Source organism: Xyrauchen texanus, chromosome 32, assembly GCF_025860055.1.
Source record: "Xyrauchen texanus isolate HMW12.3.18 chromosome 32, RBS_HiC_50CHRs, whole genome shotgun sequence".
NCBI lineage: Eukaryota > Metazoa > Chordata > Actinopteri > Cypriniformes > Catostomidae > Xyrauchen > Xyrauchen texanus.
The window spans coordinates 18,817,508-18,839,938 of NC_068307.1; the positions used below are offsets into that span (position 1 = coordinate 18,817,508).

The 22,431-nt window shown below is 38.4% G+C and overlaps 1 protein-coding gene across 5 annotated transcripts in view; it reads right to left on the minus strand.

Moving 5' to 3' along the window:
• Positions 1-830: 830 nt before the first annotated feature.
• srpk1b (SRSF protein kinase 1b) overlaps positions 831-22,431 on the minus strand; it is a 57,007-nt gene continuing 35,406 nt past the window's right edge. For 4 of the 5 annotated variants that reach the window (XM_052101008.1, XM_052101009.1, XM_052101007.1 and 1 more), the window contains 14 exons: positions 17,044-17,162; positions 15,351-15,459; positions 15,150-15,237; positions 14,795-14,882; positions 10,895-11,001; positions 10,265-10,430; positions 9,513-9,538; positions 8,317-8,539; positions 7,239-7,646; positions 5,397-5,497; positions 5,006-5,113; positions 4,040-4,109; positions 3,530-3,622; positions 831-2,245 (listed from right to left, as the gene is read on the minus strand). In XM_052101008.1, the coding sequence (XP_051956968.1) occupies positions 2,061-2,245; positions 3,530-3,622; positions 4,040-4,109; positions 5,006-5,113; positions 5,397-5,497; positions 7,239-7,646; positions 8,317-8,539; positions 9,513-9,538; positions 10,265-10,430; positions 10,895-11,001; positions 14,795-14,882; positions 15,150-15,237; positions 15,351-15,459; positions 17,044-17,162 (1,891 nt within the window). In that variant the 3' untranslated portion in view covers positions 831-2,060. The remainder of the gene's footprint in view (positions 2,246-3,529; positions 3,623-4,039; positions 4,110-5,005; positions 5,114-5,396; positions 5,498-7,238; positions 7,647-8,316; positions 8,540-9,512; positions 9,539-10,264; positions 10,431-10,894; positions 11,002-14,794; positions 14,883-15,149; positions 15,238-15,350; positions 15,460-17,043; positions 17,163-22,431) is intronic. The other variant, XM_052101010.1, reaches the window with a different exon arrangement.

Genomic DNA, 22,431 nt, shown 5'->3' on the forward strand with positions numbered 1-22,431 from the left:
TGAATTGTTTTATTGTTTTGAGATTCATTAACTTGTCATTTTAAATTACAGGAACATAAGTGCAAGATGAATATAAAGGGGGAACTTATGTTTGTTGTGTTATTTAGAAGAGTTTCCGTTGTGCTAAAGTTTTTGGGGGTTACCATTATTGTGAATAGTGGAGGTTGAGGACAGGTACAAATTTAGTTTGTTTTATAGTAAAGTATATTGCTTTACTCATTGAGTAATTGCTATGCTAATCTTCAAATTAGCGTGCATTCCGTATGTTAGCATTCACTGGCTAGTAAGGTTCCCTCTACTGGAGATATTTAAATTTAGCTTACATGGTCATTTTAAATTCATCCAAAGATTTAAATATAAAGTTAGGTGCCATAAAATATGAGTTTGCTTACTCAGTATTTCATAAATGAGCAATTAACATGCATATAAATGTACAAAATCAGAATCTTAAAAGTTTTATTAACTTATGTAACCGATTTCCTCAAATTTTTGCGTTCTGCTAACTTAAGGGTTTTACGGTGTTCTTGTTACCCGAAATTAATAGAGCAAGAATAAACTGCAAGCCGATTCACGTGGCAGTAGGACAACGTGTTGCTCTGTTAACAGTGTAGAAATGTCTCCAATAAGACCTTTAATGGACTGACTGATGCCATCACACTAGCTAGTGGTCAAGTCTTACTCTACACATATACTTACAAGGGGCAATATCTAACCAATTACATATGTTAAAACCGAGCTAGATAATGTATAACTGTAGAAATATCTTGCAAATGGTTAGAGTGTTAAGATGAAGGCAAGTATAAATATGAGATACACAAGCCAGATGCCATTTTCAAACCTTTATTTAAGTTACTACAGAAAACATTTTAGTTCAGTGCTGAACAATCAAGAGAAAAATCTTGAAAAAGGAGTGAGAGAGAGAGATAAAGAGCAGAGAAGCAGAGGATGTGTTTGTATTAGGCTACCATAAAAGGTCAAATTAAGCTACCTTATCTAAAACAGAGAAGAGGCCCGTCAAAATGAAACTAGAATGGTTTTTGCTCAAATGTCTGTGAAAATAAAAACAAATCATATGATTTTGCCTAAAGCAACACTGTGAAAGCTCAAAAAGATGCCCAATATCATTGCAGATTCATTCAGAAAGCCTTGGCAAAACTGTACACAAATACTGGTACTTAAGACTGTACAACAAAGATCCAGTGAAGAACCAACTCTTTGGTATGAGTATGTACAATATTTGAAATGCTCTCACCATTTTAGATTTTGTAAAGGAAACAATGATACCAAAATGAATCCTCCCTGGCATTCATTTTTCCTCTATTAAACATACTGATTAATGTTACAAAATGGGTTATTCAACCTTTAATAGTCCTTAATAGATATTTTGCAAAATATACTGTATGGAAACATTGATGTAAAATTAGCATTTCTTTCCTTTTATTTACTTTAGTCTTTCGTGGTAAAAATGCATGGATATGTTTCTCTTGTATAGTAACGCACATTCAATAAGTAGAATTCTGAAAATAAAAACAGATTAAGAACTCCAATAATGTCCAATCATGTGTGGGAATACTTCATGATCCCCGTTTCATTTAGACATCTGATCTATAACCATCTTGTGGCAATATGAAAGATCAACAATCGTTTTTATGGTTTCTTAATACGGTGAAGAAACACTACAATCAGCTGTTGAGTCCTTATTATTTCAAACTGAACACTGTTGCTCTATGAAAATGGATAGTGGAATCATAGATATTTGGGAAGATTTTGAAAGCAATCCTGAAATGGTTTCAAACAATCATGATATGCTGGAATTTATGCAAAAGTGATAATTAGATAATTAAACCATTGAGAACACCACACAGAAATTATACAAATTACATAAAGAACAACAATATAAGAACTGGATTCAGATTAGATCTGCTTGACTGGACCTTCTCGCAACTTGCAGCTAACATTTGCCATGATACCAGGCATGGCTCTTTAAGACAGGATCTGTGAGCATTCATGAGTTCCAAAGAACATTGTGTGTGAGTGTGTGTGTTAGAGGTGTTTGGCCACTAGGAGGTGATCCAGGAATGACGGAGGCACTCGGCAGCGGTGGCTCTTTTCTCTGGGATGAGGTCCAACATTGGAAGGAGGAAGTCAGTGAAATTCTGGGCCTCCTCTTGTGCCCATTCGTATTTCTCTACCAGAACATCGATCAAACCCCACGGTTTAAGCTTAGTGATGTGCCTCAGGTCACCTAATACACAAAAAATACACAAGATCCCAGTTTAATGTGCAGCTGTTTGTAATGGGGTGTGTTTGGGTAACATGTCAATGTTTAAATTTCTATTTGGTACCGCTGAAATGACACATTTCACTTCTAAAAAAAACAGTCAGATGCACAAGGCTGAATGTTACAGTGATTTTAGAGGCAGATAGATCCATTTTAACCTTGTGTAACCCCACATACACATGAATTACATTGTATTTTGACTTCACTATGTAATGTATAAATTAAACCGACTGAATACTGTTCACAACACTCAAGACTGTTGTTTAAGTGTTAGAATTCTGGGACACAGTTAAGTGACACAACAACATGATGTCGATTTCCATGACAAAAGTGCCTCTGGTAGGAAACCTCTCTGGGTGTAAAGAGTAGCATCTCTAGATGGACGCTACATCCGTGGATTTTGGGACATTATTCCATCAAAAGTGAAAAAAAAAAAAAAAAAACTTTATTTTGAATAACTTTAAACATTAACACATCTGTAGGTTATTTTGCTTTATTTTTGTTATATTTTATTTTGTTATCCCTGTACAATATTGTTCTATTCATTAACATTAGTAACTGCATTCCTATATTCACTGCACTTTCACATTAAAAATCAATAGGTGCATCCTACAATCCTATGGAGTTATGATGGAAATGAGGTGTATTTCACAGACAGACAGCACACTGGAGGTTAAGTCAATCACTAAATAGGAAGCAAGGGAGCATCCTAGAGCTATCTATGCAGCTAAGTGCACTCACTCCTAAAATCAGAACACAAGTTCAGATTCAAGCTGCAGATGATGTTTGAAACCACTCAACATGTTCGGCAGACATGGGACAATGGTAATCAGTACATAGATTCAGAATGTATAATGCAAAATTGTATTGTAACATGGTTGGCATTGATTGGATGATACTGGCCATTATTTTAAATTAAAATGAATTATGCCAATTTCTTATAAATGGTCTGTAACGTTTTTTGCTTGTTTATTAGGTGCTACAAATCAAAAAGAGAAATGGGGAAATGCACACAGCAGTAACACTCGGGCTTCAGGAGGTTAAAATGGACAGCCAGCGAAAAAAGGGGAGAGGCTATATGTGTTACAGGCACACGCGCTGAAAAGTGTAATAGCCATACCAACCATGGGAGCGGCTGACATACCTCATTAATCAAACTATAACATTCACACAAGCCTATTGAAGACTGCAAGCAAGTTTATCAAGTAAGTGAAATGAACATTAGCTGAGCAATTACTCATGCTGTACCTTTCTTGGTGAAGAATTCCTTTGAATATTTGCCGTTCAGGATGAGTTTACGAGGAATCTTCCCCAGCAGCTCAATAATCAACGCAATGTGATCTGTTCACGAAAGGAAAAAACAGAGAAATATCAAGAAAACTTCTGTCACTTGCTTGAGCAACAAGATGGAAACATTGAAACCATTGACTTCAACTGGCCAACTAAAATCATTATATCTAGCCTCCTGGGATCCACCAATTCATTTTTGTCCTTTCTAGAGGATATTTGTTTTAGGGCTATCAACAGCACTAAGAAACTAAATGGAGTTTGTTATAGATCATCACATTACAGTGTTACCTTGTAATTTGTTTTAGATCATTAGAGATCAAGCTATGCTAACCTTGGACAGCAGCCTGCCAGTTTACTTAAAATGCATCCCACAAAGGGAAAACGCTGCCAGCAAAGTCATCAAGTGACTGGGCAGCTGCCTTAGGTTTCAGACAAAGCCAGAATCACAGCCTGTGGAAGAATAATTACCTTCATCTCTGGAATAATCCTCTCCAGTGTGAGGCTCAAACAGGTAATCTCCCGTCGCCAGCTCAAATACCTGCGGAAAGACAAACTTTGACTCAGAAAATGGATGTTTGTGTGTGTGTGTTAAACAATCCTAATATCATTAAAATTCCCTAGGTGACAGGCATCGATCTGAAAGGCCAAACCAACCTTCTTACCATTAACCAAACTAAAGCCTGCTTTAGGGGACAGAGCGCAGCTGGCAAGACTCTTTTGTTATGTAGTGAGCTTGAAATGCTGATACAGACAGTTTAAACTCTTTCTGTGGGTCAGGACCCACTGTTAAAGAAAAGTGCAAAGTCTGTGCATTGCAGAGTAGGACATGGACCAAGGGACCAGTGTCAGCCAAACTTGCAGTTAAATGTTTGAGGAAAGCTGCCAGTAGATGAGTCTTATCCATGTGAAATAATCTAAGACATGTGACTTCTGTCTGAAAACATAAGCTCTGTTACAAAACCTAGTGAGCTGCATACCTAGACAACATTAGAGGTGCACTCTCAATGCGAAGGGTGTTCGAAAAGGTCAAATAGACTTCTTTTGGCCAAATTGGAAGGCTGCATCACATTTTCTATGCAGTGAATGTAATCCCAGAATGCATTGTGCCGAGCTCAGTGAAAAAATAAATCCAAATGGTTACAAAGGCGAGAGAACTGTTGATCAGTATCCGTAAAAAAAAGTGTTTCGGTTAAAAGGCTGAGCGCTAGACGGTGCGTGAGAAGGAAAGGCACATTGAAAAATAAAGTAATCCCTATATTCTTCAGAATGCAGCTGCCTACGCAGGTTTTGGAACCGAGATACTGACTCGAAACTGTGATATTTTGGGACTGCACACTTAATTGGTGGGGTGCTTTCTTCCACCAAAATAATGTAAAATCGCTACCATTACTAAAAAAAAAAAAAAGAAAATACAGTTCCAGTCTTTAAACGCACCATGCATGCTGTGCTCCAGATGTCTGCTGGGGTGCCGTATCCTGCCCCAATCAACACCTCCAGAGAGCGATACTGCCGTGTCTGAATATCATCTGTGAAGTGTTTGTGCTGAGCAGAATGAACAAGAGTTACATAAAGCAGAAACAAATGCTGATAAAAGATTGACACATGCTGACAATATCCTCATATTGTAGGTATTAAACTGATCACCACTAATAAATCTACTCATATCTTAAATGCATTGATTTCCTAAATGTAGTTCCTCATCTGAATCTAACCACACGTCATTGTACTGAATGTCTAATGTACAATTAGCCTAAAATGTGCAGAAGCAAACACTTCTAGGTGTTGATTTATGTATGTTGGAAGTGCAAGGCAATGTCACACTCACCACCCAGCAGGCGTTGCCCAGGTCAGCGATTTTCACCTGGATCTTGTCAGCGTTTAGAGGCTCCAGGGGATTCACCAGCAGATTCCCCGCTGCAATCTTAGCTGCAGTACAACAGGTCAATGTTGAAGAAGAGAGAGATGGGTTTTTAAATCAATAACACAACTCAAATCCTGGATTGGCTCTTGTAAAGTACAAAGTGTGTGCTGGTGTTGATTCTTCTGACTTCTAAAGCGTTGTAGGGCATTGTGTTTCATGCAGAAGCTCTCTAATAATCAATATCTGCCATGACAAATGCGCCTATTAGAACAAGGATGCCAGAACACTGACATCAGATAAACACCCCTGTCCGAAGTATACTTTGATTTTGATGTGAATGCTCAGCGTCTGCTTTACAGTCACACATGAGCCCGTCAAAGTATACTCCATATTACTGTGCACGCATATACAGGTGGTTGGGCGCATGCATGCTATGACATCGGACGATTTCTCTTCAGGAGATAAGATTTATAAATAAGTATTTTATATTGCTTTAGACTAGACATACAAATGCAGGTTTCTCCTGACCTCCACACACACCCACACACACACCCACACACACACACAGACACACACACTTGCACATCCTCACCTGATGTTTAGTAGCGATTGTATCTTCTAGCGTTTCTTAAGTGACAGCAATGGCTCAAATATAAATTGCCAATTGTGGGCCCACTAATTAGTGCAAATAATTAGAAGCGCATGCGCATTCTGCGTGTTCAAAAATAGGGCTGTGCACGTTCAGTGCTGCAGTACTCTGCCGATGACGAGATTTCTGTCACACGTTCTTGTCTTACCAAAGTATACTTTGGGCATTAGTACTTGAAAAAACAGTCTTATTGAATTAACATAAGAAAAATTAATCCCACGACAAGGCGTTCAAACCCTTGGGAATTACGCTTTCCAGGAATAAAGAAACGTATCCAGACCAACAGAACGGTTATTTCAGGAACCAACAATTACTAGATCCGTAAGTATTAGTAACTTATTACACCATGTCCAAACCATTCAAAACATATATGACGTTTAATATACAGCTATGTGGATGGGATTCAAGACCAATGAGATTTCATAGTGGGTGGGGCTAAAAAGTGCAATGACACCGAAATACAAAACCAAACATTTCAGGTCGCTCATCACAGCTATTTACTACAAAATCTCTAATTTACAAGACAGCTTTTATCATGTTTCGGCTGATTAGGACATTGTGTGACAGGAAACTATTTAATTAGATTTTAATGGATGTCACCATTACACAGAAAGGGACAGTTTCCTGTTGTTGTTTTTTTTAATTCAGGGTTCAAACATCTTTAGAACAATGAAATTCCATGATTTTTATTATGAAATTATCCAGTCGTTCAAGATCATTAAATATAAATGAAGGAATATATTGATATAACTGAATAAGGATCATTTTATAGAGATTGCGCTCACAAAGAACAATTTCTAGCCAATGAAATATTTTGCAGCTGAGAAAAACTAGAGAAAGGCATATTTAATATTGAAATCTCCATGCCGAAAGTTTCCAAGCCAAAAAATCTGTATGAACCCTGTCAATTCCAACAGTATTATTATTATTTGTTAGACACTTTTATTTGAACTATCCCTTTCTGGTACATTATTCAACATCACAAAATCAAGCTGTGCCATTTGTGTTAGAGATTACTGTTTCACCAATAGTGACTCTGTAGTGATAACACAAAGAAAGAGAGAGAAAGAGCCGGACAGAGGTGGGTGGAGGTTAATAAGGATCACACAGAAGATCAGAGTGAGGGTTCACTCCTATCGCAAGGGCTCCACACTGACCGTCCTTCAGGCTCTCCTCCACTGTGGCTGCCTGTGCGCTGGGGTCCACCTCCATGGTGAGGCCCAGCTCCACTCTGGGGCCCTCAGCAGAGCTAGAACCGTTCAGCTCTGCCGTGGGGCCTTCTGGATCCTGCACTCTAGGACACTGTGACTGAATCATGCCACAATTCAAAGGTCCATTACCGTCTGTGGCGGCAGGAGATGGAGGACTGGAGTCTTTTTCTTCTGTGCCATTGCATGCTGGGTAAGGGTTAGGAGGCTCGGACCCCTCGGTGCTACTGTCGTATGGGTTCACTGGGGTTTCGTCCTTCAACTGCAGCTGAAGATCTGGAGTCTGCTCATCCTCAGGGTCCTGGCTGTGACCATTGATGCCGCCTCTAAGCTGAGACCAACTGTCTGCGATGCCATCTGTGGTTGAAACAGGGTCAGTGAAAAAGTTTTGACTTCGATTCATTCTCGGAGTTAAAACACTTGATAATATATAGTGACGTCGTAGACTCTGTAGGCACTGCCACACCAGTCATAATTGATGAAGACAGTAGCTTGAAGCATGTTTTTTTTTTTTTTTTAAACAAATGAGATTTGGGTGCACATTATGCCCAGTGCAGAACAGCAGGGATACTGCAATATTCAAGATATCTTTTGTTAATAAAAAGAACTGGCAGAATAATCTAATTAAGCAACAATAAAAATACCATTTACAACCGATTACTCAACTAGACTGACATGTGAATGGTGTTTACCCATTACAAGCCGTTTCTCGCAACTGGGCCCTGGCCCCTACATAGGGTTCAGGTCCATCCTTTAAGGTCTTTGGGATTTTCTTCACCAGTTTCATCCAGTAGTCGAATAATAATAGCATACCTCCTCTCAACAAGCCACACAATGTGAGGCACCATTGATGCCCGTTGCACAAAAAAAATGTACATGCAGAAATGTTGTACTTTGGGTTAGGTGGTTTATTCAAATCCCTAACACCAATGGATAAGCAACGTCCTAGTGAATCTTGCCTTAGCAAACACCACTAATAATCAAGTGTTTGGGTTTAATATAAAGTAATCATTAAATCACTGCTCACCCAGTGTGGCCTCAGCTGTGATGTCATGAATTGTCTCGGTGGTGGGGATTGAAGGGGTGCTGTCTGGGGTCTCTGTTTCGTCATCATCCTCCTCTTCTCCTCCTCCTGCCTCTGGGCCATTCTCCAGTCCCTCTATCTCCAGGATCCTCTTCTCCAGGAGTAGAGCTTGACGCTTCTGTTTCTTCTTCATCTTTTTCTTCTTGTTCTTTGACATTTTTGCCATCTGAAGGAGATAGAAGTACCAATCTATTGACTATTCTCTTTCTGTCTTATGGCCAAGGATATTTCATCCAAAAAATTAATCACGCCATTACTTACATCACGCCATCCCAGATGTGTATGACTTACTTTCTTCTGCTGAACACGTATGAAGATTTTTAGAAGAATATCTCAACTCTGTACAATAGGTCTATAAAAAGCAAGTGAATGGTGGCCAGAACATTGAAACAAAACAAAAACAAAAAAAACAGAAAGGCAGCATAAAAGTAACCTCCAGTGGTTAAATCCATATCTTCAGAAGCCATATGATAGGTGTGGGAGAGAAACAGATAAATATTTAAGTCCTTTTTTTTTTTTTTTTTTTTAACTATTAATCCCCAGTCTATCTTCTACATTCTTCTTTTGTTTTAGGCAATTCGCATTATTTGCGTAAATCGCCACCTACTGGGCAGGGATGAGAATTTGTAGTAAAAAATGTGTAGACTCAAATATTGATCTGTTTGTCACCCGCAACTATCATATTGCTTATGAAGGTATGGATTTTAACCACTGGAGTCATGTGGAATACTTTTATGCTGCCTTTGTGATTTTTGGACCTTCAAAGTTATGGCCACTATTCACTTGCATCGTATGGACCCACAGAGCTCAAATATTCTTCTAAAAATCTGTTTGTGTTCAGCAGAAGAATAAGTCAGATACATCTAGGATGGCATGATGTTGAGTAAATTATGAGAGAATTTTTATTTTTGGGTGAACAATCCCTTTAAGGACCATCCAGTGTGACAATAACAAACATCCAGCATTTTAAACATTGGCATGAATGAAAAATGCTGCTCACAAAATGCAGATTCACACAAAGAAAACACCTCACTAAGTACGGTCACACATTTACAAAAAAAAAAAAAAAAAAGGAAAAAATCATTGTTAAAAAGCTAATTTAACTAAATATATTTCAAAAATATTAAAAGAAAACTTACTTGTTTTGGGGCTGGAGCAGTACTCACTGCAATGAGGGAAAGATAAAAAGAAAAAAGAATAACAAAGTCAGTATCCTCTTATGCAATATCAACATCACAGGAGCAGAGAGAGTTCATAGGCAGTGCACATGAGGTTCTCTAGAGAGATTCAAACTGTGGGAATTTATCATCCTTCACTTGTTTAGAAGACTATGAGTCATTGCTCTCCATTTAGAAACATCCTGCAGACTTGTCACCCTACATAATGCATCAATGGATAAGTTCTATGCTGAGCTGTCAGTGGATGTGAATGGCTCTACTTATAATGGCAAATTCATCAAGTCACTAAGTTACAGTTTTATACGCTTGTCAGCCTAGATATAGCACATAGTCATTAATAACAGTATCGTAATGTTTTATGTAAAATATAGACATACTATTTACCACTCTTCTTGTTCATAGTTTATTTTCAAACCAAGTAAAACAACAAATATGAGATACTGTACATTTTAGAATATTCATTATCTTTCTGAACCCAGCCTTAATGCATGTTTAAATACAAAACAAATCCACAGACTGTTAAATAGTATTGTATTTTATAGAGACTGCACTAACAAAAAGGATCTTCTAGATTAAATATTTTAAGAGTACAAATAGAAATTTCAGCGACTAAGATTTAATTAATGTGCAATACTTTGCTTGGAAATCACATTTTTAAAATTCCCTGATATTTCCATGACCATGAGAACATGGGAGTTTCCATATTATATCACCTGCAGAGCCAGAAGGGGGCGGGGCTCCAGATTTCTGCCACTCTGTGGCCTCCGCGGCCAGTCTCTTAACATATGCCTCATTCACATCCATCAGGATATTTTCTGGCTTTATATCTGTGTGGATGATTTTACACTTGGTGTGCAGGTAGTCCAGGCCTTGCAAGACCTGTGTAGAGAAAAAAATTTGATGGGAAGTAGATTTGACCATACACCTAAATATTGAAAAATACAGTGCCAGTCAAACATTTGTACACACTTGAATTAATTTATGCCTTTGTTGGACCAGATTGTGAAGGAAAAGCAGCAGCCAACAACTGACCAGCATACATGGGAACTCCTTCAATACTGTTTAAAAAGCATCCCAGGTGGAGCTGTAATCTTGTTGAACCTTTTGTCACTGCATAATTCAAATATGTAATTGTGTGTTACATCATAGCTTAGATGACTTAACTTAATATTCCTAAATGTAGAAAATAGGAATAAGAAAGTATAAGTAGGCGTTTCCAAACTTTTGACTGGTAGTGTATCTGTGTGTAGTATTAAAGTAAGCAATTTAAGGTAATATAAACAAAAGAAAGTAACCAAACTATAGAGATAAATAAATCCTATCCTCTGTATATAGAAGCTTACCTGTCGAATAATGCTCTTGACACATGGCAACGGTAAGCCCTGGTAGTTAGATTTAATAATCCACTTCAGCAGATGGTGACCAAGAACTTCAAACACCATGCACACATCTGACAGAACAGAGTAAAGGAAACATTTGGTCCCAGAAGAATAAACGTCCAGATCCTTCAGGAACATGAGCCAAGAACTCCTGCTCATTATGAACAGTTCTCTTCAAATAAAAGAGTTGGGCTGAATCTGGGCAAAGAGACTAGACCCACAACTGTGCATTGAAAGATTGAGTGGCAAAGCTGAGATTTGTGTCTGCACAGAAGCGGATGTTGAATTTACTAGAACACCTGTGGATGTCTAGTAAAATAATCTACGTAGACAAGTATGGAGGCATTATTTGCAAAAGGCCATCTGTTCAATACATCAGAAAAAAAATGTATGTCATTTTTTTCTCCATTTACACCGATGTGCCATAACATTATCACCACCTTCCTAATTTGACATTGGTCCTCCGTGTGCCACCAAAACAGTGCAGAACCACCGAGACATGGACTCTACAAGACCCCTGAAGGTGTCCTGTGGTATCTGGCACAAAGACATTTGCAGCAAATCTTTCAAGTCCTGTAAGTTGCAAGGTGGAGCCGCTGTGGATCAGATTTGCTGGCCAACATATCCCACAGATGCTCAATCGGATTGAGCTCTGGGGAATTTGAAGGCCAGGGCAATACCATGAACTCATCATGTTCCTCAAACCTTTCCCGAACAATGTATGCAGTGTGCCAGGGCACATTATCCTGCTGAAAGAGGCCACTGCCATCAGTGTAAACCATTTTCATAAAGGGGTATACCTGGTCTGCAACAATGTTTAGGTAGGTGGCATGTGTCAAATTGACATCCACATGAATGGCTAGACCCATGTTTTCCCAGCAGAACAATGTCTAGAGCATCACACTCCCTCCACCAACTTGCAGTCTTCCCACAGCGCATCCTGGTGTCATCACTTACCCAGGGTAATAGGTGCACACATAAACAGCCGTCCACGTGAGGTAAAAGAAAACGGAATCATCGGACCAGGCGACATTCTTCCACTGCTCCAAGGTCCAGTTCCATTGCTCGCGTGCCCATTGTAGGTGCTTTTGACGGTGGACAGAAGTTGTCATGGGCACACTGACCCGTCAGTGGCTACGCAGCCTCGTAAATAGCAGGGTGCGATACACTGTGTTGTGACACATTCCTACCGTAACTATCATTATAATTTGAGACTTTTGCCACCTTCTATCGGTTTGGACCAGACAGGATAGCATTCGTTGCACACACGCATCTATGAGCTTTGGGCGCCCTATACCCTGTCGCCGGTTTGTGGTTTGTCCCTTCTTGGACCACTGTGGGTAGGTATTCACCACTTCCGACTGGGAGCAACCCACAAGCCTAGCCTTTTCAGAGATGCTCTAACCCAGTCGCATGGCCATAACAATTTGGCCCTTGTCAAAGTTGCTCAGGTCTTTAACTTCTGCATTCAACACAATGACAACAAGAACTGATTGTTCACTTACCAGCTAAACTAACCAGACCTTTACATGTGGCCTTTGTAAGGCGATGATCAATGTTATTCACTTCACCTGAGTGGACAAAATGTTTTGGCTCATCAGTGTATGTCAAAAAGTGAATTTGTAATTTTAACTAGATACATGTTACTTTGAATTAAGTTGTTATGAAGAACTAGTCAGTAACTATACTGATTTAAAGGGATTATTGACCAAAAATGGAAATTCTGTCATTATCTACTTACCCAAACCTATATGACTTTCATTCTTCTGTGTGACACAGAAGATTAATTTTTAAAAAGTCTTCACAGGAGGTCCCCCCCGAAACCACATACTTCTGCACTATTCTACATCACTTTATAGTGCAAGTAGTGCGAGTAGTATGTTTACACTGAAAATGTAGCAAAAAAAAGTGTGTACTTTAAAGGTTAATTCACCCAAAAATAATAATTCTCATGATTCTCTCACCTTAAAGCCATCCCAGATGTGTATGTCTTTCGTTCTTCAGCAGAACCAAAATGATGATTTTTATGAGCACATTTCACATCGGTTTGTCCATACAATGAAAGCAAACGGGTTTTACGAACCATAAAAAGCGAATGGGTGCCATGACACTGCTGGCAGTTTGACACTCCAAAAGGCATATTTAGGCAGCATAAAAGTACTCCACATGACTCCAGTTGATCAATGAATTTCTTCTGAAGCAAATCGATAGGTTTGTGTTAAAAATAAATCGCTAATTAAAACGTTTTAAACTTTAAATGTTGCTTCCGCCCACCGCCGTATTTCTGTTTGAAATCATCTAACTCAGCTCTGTGATGCATCGACTGGTAGCAGGAAGCATTTTTTTTTTTTTTAAAGTGTATGACTGGAGTCATGTGGAGTACTTTTATGCTGCCTAAATATGCCTTTTGGAGTGTCAAACAGCCAGCAGTGTCATGGCACCCATTCGCTTTCATTGTATGGACAAACAGAGCTGAAATTTGCTTATAAAAATCTTCATTTTGGTTCTACTGAAGAAGGAAAGACCTCTGGGTATAAAAGTGAGTAAATAATGGTGAACTAATCCTTTAAGTATCTGGACGATGCACTTTTTCAACAGTCAAAACGGAGTGTGGAATATTGGACACTTCATGCACTCGGCATACATAGCGTAAGGGTGGAGTTACCTGGCTGTGCTGCTGATCTGACAAAACAATTGTAAATAATGAAGAATGTAGCAGCTGGTGAAACTTCAGTGAATACAGCACTTTACAAATGTGAGTTGAATGCTTTCACATCAACCCAAGCTGTGTGAATATGTACACTGTTTAAGATACAAGTGTTAAACTGAGGTTGGCAAGCGAGAAAACTAGCGGCAAAACATCCGTCAGCTGTTAAACTACAAATGCTTCTGTGTAGTAAAAAAATCTTAAGTGTTCCATTTGGGATTATACTATATTTTGAAAATTTATACACTACATGGCTGAGTGCATAGTATTTTTATAATGCATAGTGTATAGTGTGTCTATTGGGACAAAGCTAGGGTTTATTTGCTATGATGCAAATGAATAGCGACTCCAGTCCGTCAAGCTCAAAAAAGCACAAAAACACCATAAAAACATAGTAAATGTCTTCAAAACCACTCATGCACTATATTCCCAGTCTTCTGAAAGAATCTAATCATTGTGTTGTGTGATGAACAGAGAGTCTGTTTTACACTCAAATGAAATCTCATTGGTTTTCATCGAATTCTGTTACCAAACATGCAACATGACATCATGACGTTTGGTCACAAGATGCGACAAGAACCCATAAGGTTTCCTGTTAACTATGTCACCACCATAATTCGGTTTAAGTGCAAATGAATGGTTTTACTTAATTTTTGTGAAAACAAGTCATATGCGCTTGGAGCAACATTAGGGTGAGTAAATAATGACAAAATTAAAATGTTTAGGTGAACTATTCCTTTGTCTCACGAACCTTATGTATGCATAATACAGTTCTCAGTTCATTTTGAGTCCGACATTAAAGAAAATTCTTATGACTGCAGTTCAGTGAGTGAGTCATATGTTAAAGCAGTAACCTCACAGGCGGATTCTGTGGTAAATTCATTAGAAGCTCAAACCTGTGAGTATGAGTCTTAAAAGAAACCGTTCATGAAAAGGACTGCACTGGCCTCACTCTGTTTGTTCAATATGTGAAGCCAGCACAGGCAATCTAATGGAAAGATGCTTTTGTCTGTATTATTTTGAGTTACCTGGCCCTTTAAATTCATCACAACTCTGTGAAATATCCCATCCTATAAATACCCTAAACTCCCAGGAAACACTACGATACACTGTACAGTAGTAGAAAAAAACAGGCATGTTTGCGATGACAAGGATACGAGTTCCGTTGACTCCAGAGATCTTGAAGTCGTCCAATAACTGCACCACTTTCTCCCTGCTGGGATCATTCTGGTCTGTGTTTCTGACCTGAATAGACCAGATGGGGATAACAAAAAAAAAAATAACTCTCAGAACTTGGACAGTTTTACAGACGAGACAATCAACACTTTAAAACTATTTTCTTTGGTTTATTACAAAATAAACCTTGACAGCACTCTAATTCGAGGAAATTGCTTTCCCCCGGCCATGTGGTAAACCTGAGTTTCATGTTCTCAAATTCATGTGACACTAAATTGTTTTGCGAATAATTTATCATAATGGTATCTATGGCAGCGCTGGTCTGGGGTAGCTCACCGCTCTCAAGAGCTTGATCTCGTCAAGTGCTGTTTCAGTGTAGTGCTCTGCACTCTTAACCACTTTCATTGCCACAAAGCGTTTCCCCCTGCAAGCAAAACAATACATAAGCTCTGTTCACATTCTTAAAACACATTTAAAACAACAATGATACTGTAGAAAGATGATCTTGGTAAAACAAGGTGAACATGGTAAACATACTGTGTATCCCAAGCAAGCCAAACCGTGGAAAAATGACCCCATCCCAGCTTGCGGATTACGTGGTAACGTCCATTGAACAGGTCGCCTATTTTCACGTGGTGATAACCCCCTACAAAAAATGTTTTGGTCATTAGAAAACTCAGCAAAAAGACCTGATAAAAGGGGTCCAAAATAAACATTCGACAAGCACCATATGAGAGTAGAAATTGGCTGAGGTAAATAATGGAATTAAATAAAAATGAATTTTAAGACTGATGAGCTGACCCCTGCAGAAATAAGTCATGTAATTGATTGAAGTCAAATCCATATGTCTGTTTTCCTTGGTGGAAAATTTTACCATCAGTTTACCTAGAATTCCTAAAGTTTTTTGTTCTCCGAATCTCCATGTGACAGCACGTATCTGGGTTATTTCTCACATTAAATCATCAAAACAAAACTATGAGATACAAAATCACAATGGCTCTTCAGTGACAAATTTATAGGCACTTTTCCACCATCAAATTGTGCTGTTCCATAACAATCCGGGCTCGTTGACCCTGTTGGTTTTGGTGTCCACTGCGGTATCAACATTAAAATGGCCTGACTAAGCAAGTGGCCAATCTCGAGTCGCCACTTCACTAAGGGTGTTCCACAGCACAGTTCTTTGGCCTCCGGAGCACAGTTAGCTAAAGCTGGCGACACACTAGCAGACTCCATCTCAATTTTGGCAACTCGATTTTGGCAAAGAGTGTCACACATGCAGACTGTTTTGCCGAGATCTTGCTCTCTTCAGTCATAGGTATGACACACATGCCAATTAAAAATGGTGGAGGTAACAAACATACCAACTCACCAAAACACTCTCTCTCAGATTCCCTGTCACACGAAGCACGCTGAAATAACAGGAGTGCCACATGAGCATAAACAATGATAAAAGACTGGACAAGGATGTGATTCTACCTTGTGTAAGTGCGTGTGTATTTATCCCCTCAAGGCTTGCCATAGAACACATATTTCCATATGCAGTTTTCACAGAGTAAAGAAATTACGTTTTATAAAAACAGACAGTTGTGCCTCCACCTTCTGGTTTCATTGGTAATTTTTTGTGTAAAAAAAGCACAGGGAAAACTGTTGGAGAGAGAATCACTATGGATTGCAATCAGCGTTTGTGATGAAATGAAGCTGAATGTGATGAAGACGTACAGATCAGCTTGATGTCTTGTCAGCTCTTCAGTAAAAGAAGCTCATTGGTCAATTGAAGAGAACACTAGAGCTCGCCCAAGGACATACATTTTTTTCTAACAAGTTGGATCCTTTTTTTCTATTGCTGGAACCATTAAATCACAAACAGCCATGGAAAAAATAACCTCCCACTGGCAAACGCTAATGTGCATCCCATCTCTCACCTACTGGCCGGCAATTATGTTAATGAAGCTCACCTGAAAATCACAGGGAAAATCGGCTAGTGTGACACCGGTTTAACTGTGCTGATAAATCCGGGGCAGGAACGGTTTGTGATCTTACCATATCGAATCGTGCTCAAGTGGAAATGGTACTGGAACTGTTACTCACCGTGCTCAAAATCAACTGGCACGATGGTGGAAAAGGACGGTTTTTAACAGGTACAGTTTCACATAGAGAGAGACTAGCTTTTATTGCACCCATGAATCATATCTGTGTCTGACTGAAATTGTTATTAGCACAGGACTCCTACCCTTGCAGTAATCATTAGGGTCCTCCTGCTCCTCATCATCAGAGCCCAAGATCTCCTCATCTTGCTCCTGTAGAGAGGAATCAGGCTGCTGTGTGGCTCCCCTCGGGTGGGGCTCAGGCCTGGAGGAAGAAAGCTTATCTTTAGAAAACAGATGAAACAGCAGCTGCATAACAACCTACGTCGATAATTGAAAATCCTTTGGAAGGTTTGCTATGTATACCATTACCATCATTATCTTGAGATTGCATCATAACTCAATGGATATCCACTGGGCTCCAATAATGTAGGATCAGATATTTATGAAACACATACATTAGTGCAGATGCTAATCTAAAGGGAATGCAGTGATGTTGCAGAGTTGGAGATTGCAATTTTCCACTGCACATTACAGTTCGACTCGACTCTACTCGCTTCACTTTTCTCAGCTTGCTTTTCCACTGGTGTTTAGTGCCGCCTCAACGTGGGTGAGATTATAGGTTGATCATCATAGTTGCGCCACCTCTACTGCCGTGACATCTTAAACACAACAATAACACGACAACTATCTGTTAGCTTCTAGCTCATTGTGCTGCATAAAGCAGTTGTTGCATGGTAATTTTACACAAGTGTAACAGTTATATTGGCCTGTTTGTTTTAGAAGCAAGTTTTCCAATAGCTGGTCAACTAAATAAAGTGAAGCTTTCAATCAGAATATAGAGATAATGTACCATCCTCCATCGTGGACTCCAGATGTGGATGATGAGCTTATCATAAGATACCGCATTACCAGAACACAGCATGAATATGACTTTAACAATGTTACATGAATGCATAATCAGTATCATTTAGTAGAGGTAGACCGATATTATCGGTTTTACCGATTAATCGGTATGATAGTTACAGATAGTTTTTATTATTATTTGTTTTTAAAAATCATGTGGGGATTTGCTGTATCTAAATCTTTCATCATTGACAATATTCATATTTTTATCTTCACTTCAATGCATATTTTATCATTTTGATTAATCATGTCTTCTAAATTGAAGCGAGGGCAGGCAAAGAAATATGTGACTACTGTATATGAAACCGCTCCCATCGGCACATAGCCTACATCGTGCCATCAACTTCATATCTTCTGAATAATAGTCTCTGTAATTTCAAGTTCCTTGTGTCTTCTGGGCTTGTTTACAGTTAAGTGTCTCACAACATCCAACCAGTCTTCATTTTTTATTTAGGATCACATGACAAGATCTGACCAAACTAAATAGACTGAGGGGAAAGTTATATTGTGCATCTGCAAGAATTATGAATAATAAATGCTGTTAAACAGAACAGTCTGGCACTTTGCAAAGAACACTGCAGCAGAAAAATGCCCAGTTATTTCCCACAAATCAGAGCTCTCAGGTGAATATTACACCAACTTACAGTGGCAACATCACATAAGACAGACAGTTCTCATTAATATTAAACCTTTTAATTGCAGAACTATTATCTTTGTTTCAATTTTGTGCATCAGTGAGCATTTCAATAAAGAAGGTGCCATCAGTGATAAATATAGCCACATGGCAAACATCTACTTCACATCCCTGGGATTTACAAATTCTGCTATCATAAGTTGATTCATTTTTTATTTGAAGCAAATCAACTATGCCACCAATACAGGATGTGTATTTTTATCTAAAATGTAATTAGTGAGTCTGCCTGTCTAAAATGATTGTATGTGTACTAAGGGATGAACATTGTGGTTGTTACACCAGAGAATAATTAATTTAGCTAGATCCCAGATAATAAGAGGCCGTGCAAATGGGAGATAATTAGCGAAGGTACGCCTGAACGCTACACTGGTCTGGGGGGTTTGGGAGAGAGAGCTGTATGTACTGTACATGCACTCACTCACTCACTCACTCACACACACACACACACACACACCCACACACACACACCCACGGCTCAGAGCAGAGCAGATGTTGAACAACTCTTCCAACAGTCCTCTCTATAATACTAGAACCTAATAAAAATCTCATGTACAATCATCTTGCTCCAAACTCGTATTTCTTTCTTTTTTCCATGGAACACAAAATAATATGTTAGACAGAATGTTAGCCTCAGTCACCATTAATTTTCATTGCTTAAAAAAAACAAATGAAAGAAATAAAATGAAATTGAAATGGCAGCCAAGATCTACTTTAGCCCTTTTCTACCGAAATTACGATGGTTCGAGCTTGTGCTCGGCTGGTTAATGGCTGGGGAATCTGGAGCCTATCGAAAATTGGCAGCACATTTCCACTGACTTGAAATCCGAACTGTGACGTCATGGGTTAAGTGGCTACTTGGTAGTTCTACGATACCTCAAACATAAACAAACATGGCATTTCACAGTGTTTATGTACAGCTTTTCCTTCTGTCTTTGTGGACAGCTTTAAACATACAGATAAATGCAATCCAACATTATTACATTGCAAGACAGGTAACGAAATTACATTTTATACGAACTTTTTAATGGGGCTTAACTTGCGAAGTACTATAAAGTGTAATCGTTATTAAAATTGGTGTAGCAGATGGTTATAATTTGGATTTTTGTCATAGCATATAATATTATGTCATATATAATATGCGTCTTGATTGATAATCCCAACGGTTTACTTAACAGATAGCGTGATCTTCCTAAATAAGTGACTAGCTGGTCAAAAATCCCCTTACTAAACAAAACCATGCAAAAAATAAGATGAGAAGAGTTTACGGAAAGCTAACAAGGTTGGCAAATCTAATAACTTACTGAGGTCAGCTGCAGAGGACACTAAATACCGGCAAGCATTATTTCTTGCAGTATATCCTCGTAGACATTTTTCCCCTTTGCGGTTTCTCTATTTATCTTGGATCTCCGTAGAAGACAAGCTTTTTCGGCAAAAGCTTTTGATGTCTACCTTTTTTTTTTTTTTTTTTTTTATTGTTGTTATAATGAAGTACACCTTACTGCAGTTGGAAACTAGAGTTTTTGTTTTTGAAAACTTTTCCTGGTGATGAAACATTATCATGCCCTCCACCCCCCGACGTAATTGGTTCCTGCGTGGAGACAAGCAAATTGGGTCCAGAACAGTTTTTTCTGCAGTGCAAATCCGAGGAACAGTTCGAGAATTCACACCAGCCCAGGAACCTCCACCTGTACAGTGTCGGTGGAAAAGGGCTACTTTTGTGTTCCAAAAGAAGATACAAAATCATGCAGGTTTGGAGCAACATGAAGGTGAGTAGATGACAGAACTGTCCTTTTTGTGTGAACTATTCCTTTGAGTCTGTGCCTTGAACATCTTCTTTGGTTGAAAAGGACAACAAGATTAACTTCTTATATAAAGTTCCTATATTACCATAAAATAAGTTTTAGTACAATTAAAAAAATGGAAACATTTATTAAAAGATAACTATGAGAAATGCAATCTGAAAGTAGATGGTATATAACTCAGGAGATTCAACCTCAAAGACATAATTAAAGAGACAAGGCACTGAACTAAAGTGCAAGTTTAAGACTTAACCACAACAACATCGTGGTTTTACATTTTCAGCTTTTCAAAGAGCACACAGGCAGTTCAATATGTAAAAACACTTTCTTCCATCCCAGTGTATTTCATGGCTTTCTAGAATACTTGATTCTGACTGGTCAAACGCATGTTTCTGCAGTGAAATATTTTTGTAACATGACAGATGACAGCCAAACTGTATAAATCGACCGTTGTCCTAGAAACCGATTTCCAGCATTTCTGTGTTTATTTGGTATCTAGTATCACTCCACTATCACAATCTCTTCTAATATAATAAAATAATTTCAACTTAATATTTTGTCCATTTATTTAAATCTCTGGTAAGCTGCCATGTAATAAATGGGTACATGTTAGGGTCAGCTGCAGAGACATGCTAAATAACATGAATAACAACTATAAAATATAGCCACAAGCAGAAATTAACAGGGTTCAAGCCTTTTAAGAGCTTTCAAAGTATGCAAAAAAGTAATGTATTTGTATATGTATATTTACTTTGTAAGTTGCTGAATTTGCAAACTGGTATTAAATATGACTGTGTTCAACGATCTTGAAACAGGATAATTGTTATGGTGGTCATTTTTATTTTTACTTTTTAACTGTTATAAAACCACAAAGCACCCGAAAAGATTTTAGAAGTTTGAATATTTATTTTAGGAATATAGGCTTTTGGATACACTTAGTCAAACCCACATGATAAATGCAACCCCTAAATAAATAAATAAATAAAGTTAAACTTTTCTTTGATAATTATTGACCTAGGTCCTAGGGAGTCCTACATGTAATTCACAATAGCAGGTAACATTGGATAATATACAATAATTTACACACCATTTATACAGCCATTTTGCTGAAATATGATTCGCTGCTGGCAGCCATTTAATTGTCTGAGTCATATTGTAGAATATGTAAGCATTTGGACCCTAAAAGAAGCATACCAACTTTCAACTTCATTAATACTACATTTGCAGAGTTATGGGCATTTTTTTAGTTGTAGTGCCCCCTATAGGCGAAGTTTTTCGTGAATTTGCGTGCTTCCTCAGAATGTCCTGTTGTCAGATGGCAAGTTTCGTAACATTTAGCTTTTTCGTTTGGAAGATATTGGTCAATACATACCAAAATGGATGACACCTGACCAATTTTTTGTCTTATATCTTTGCAATACTTTGACAAATCAAAATTCCTTTGAAAACTCCTGACAAAAAGTTATCATAGTAGACACATGGCAATTTACGTGCGAATCGGACATAAGGGCCAAAAATGTGATACGCTGTAGTAGGAGACTACCTTTCCTGAAAGTTTCAGCTCTCTACGACTTACTTTTTAGTCTGCACAATCAGTTCAAGGGCAGAATAATAAAAATAAAAATCATTACAATTACAACAGGGTTTCAGTCTTCGGGCTTGAACCCCTAAAAAGTAATTTACAGAACAGTGTAATCATTGGCCACATTCACACAGAAGCAGAATACAGTTATCAGTTCTGTTTGAAAAAGTGTGTGACAATTGCATTCTGTAACTGAACTGACACCCTTAAATATTCAGGACTTATAACGATATTTTTGGTAAACCTGTGCTGTGTGAATGGGACCGGACCCGACAACTAGTTGTCAGTCATGTTACATAATGAGACAGCTACACAGCTCTTTTCACATGAGCGTCTCGTGTTTTCGGTTATCTCACGAAGATGTGTGTCCAGATGTACAGATCCAGTCGCTGTCTTCAGCCGGAGCTGCTTCCATCAGTTTAATAGACACGCTCTATGCTAAAAAGCAATGAAAGTCACTGTCTTTACTTCACTGTCTCTAATCAACAGTAATCAAACCTCTACTAACACCATGGACACACTAAATTTCACACTCCATTCATATGCACCCAAA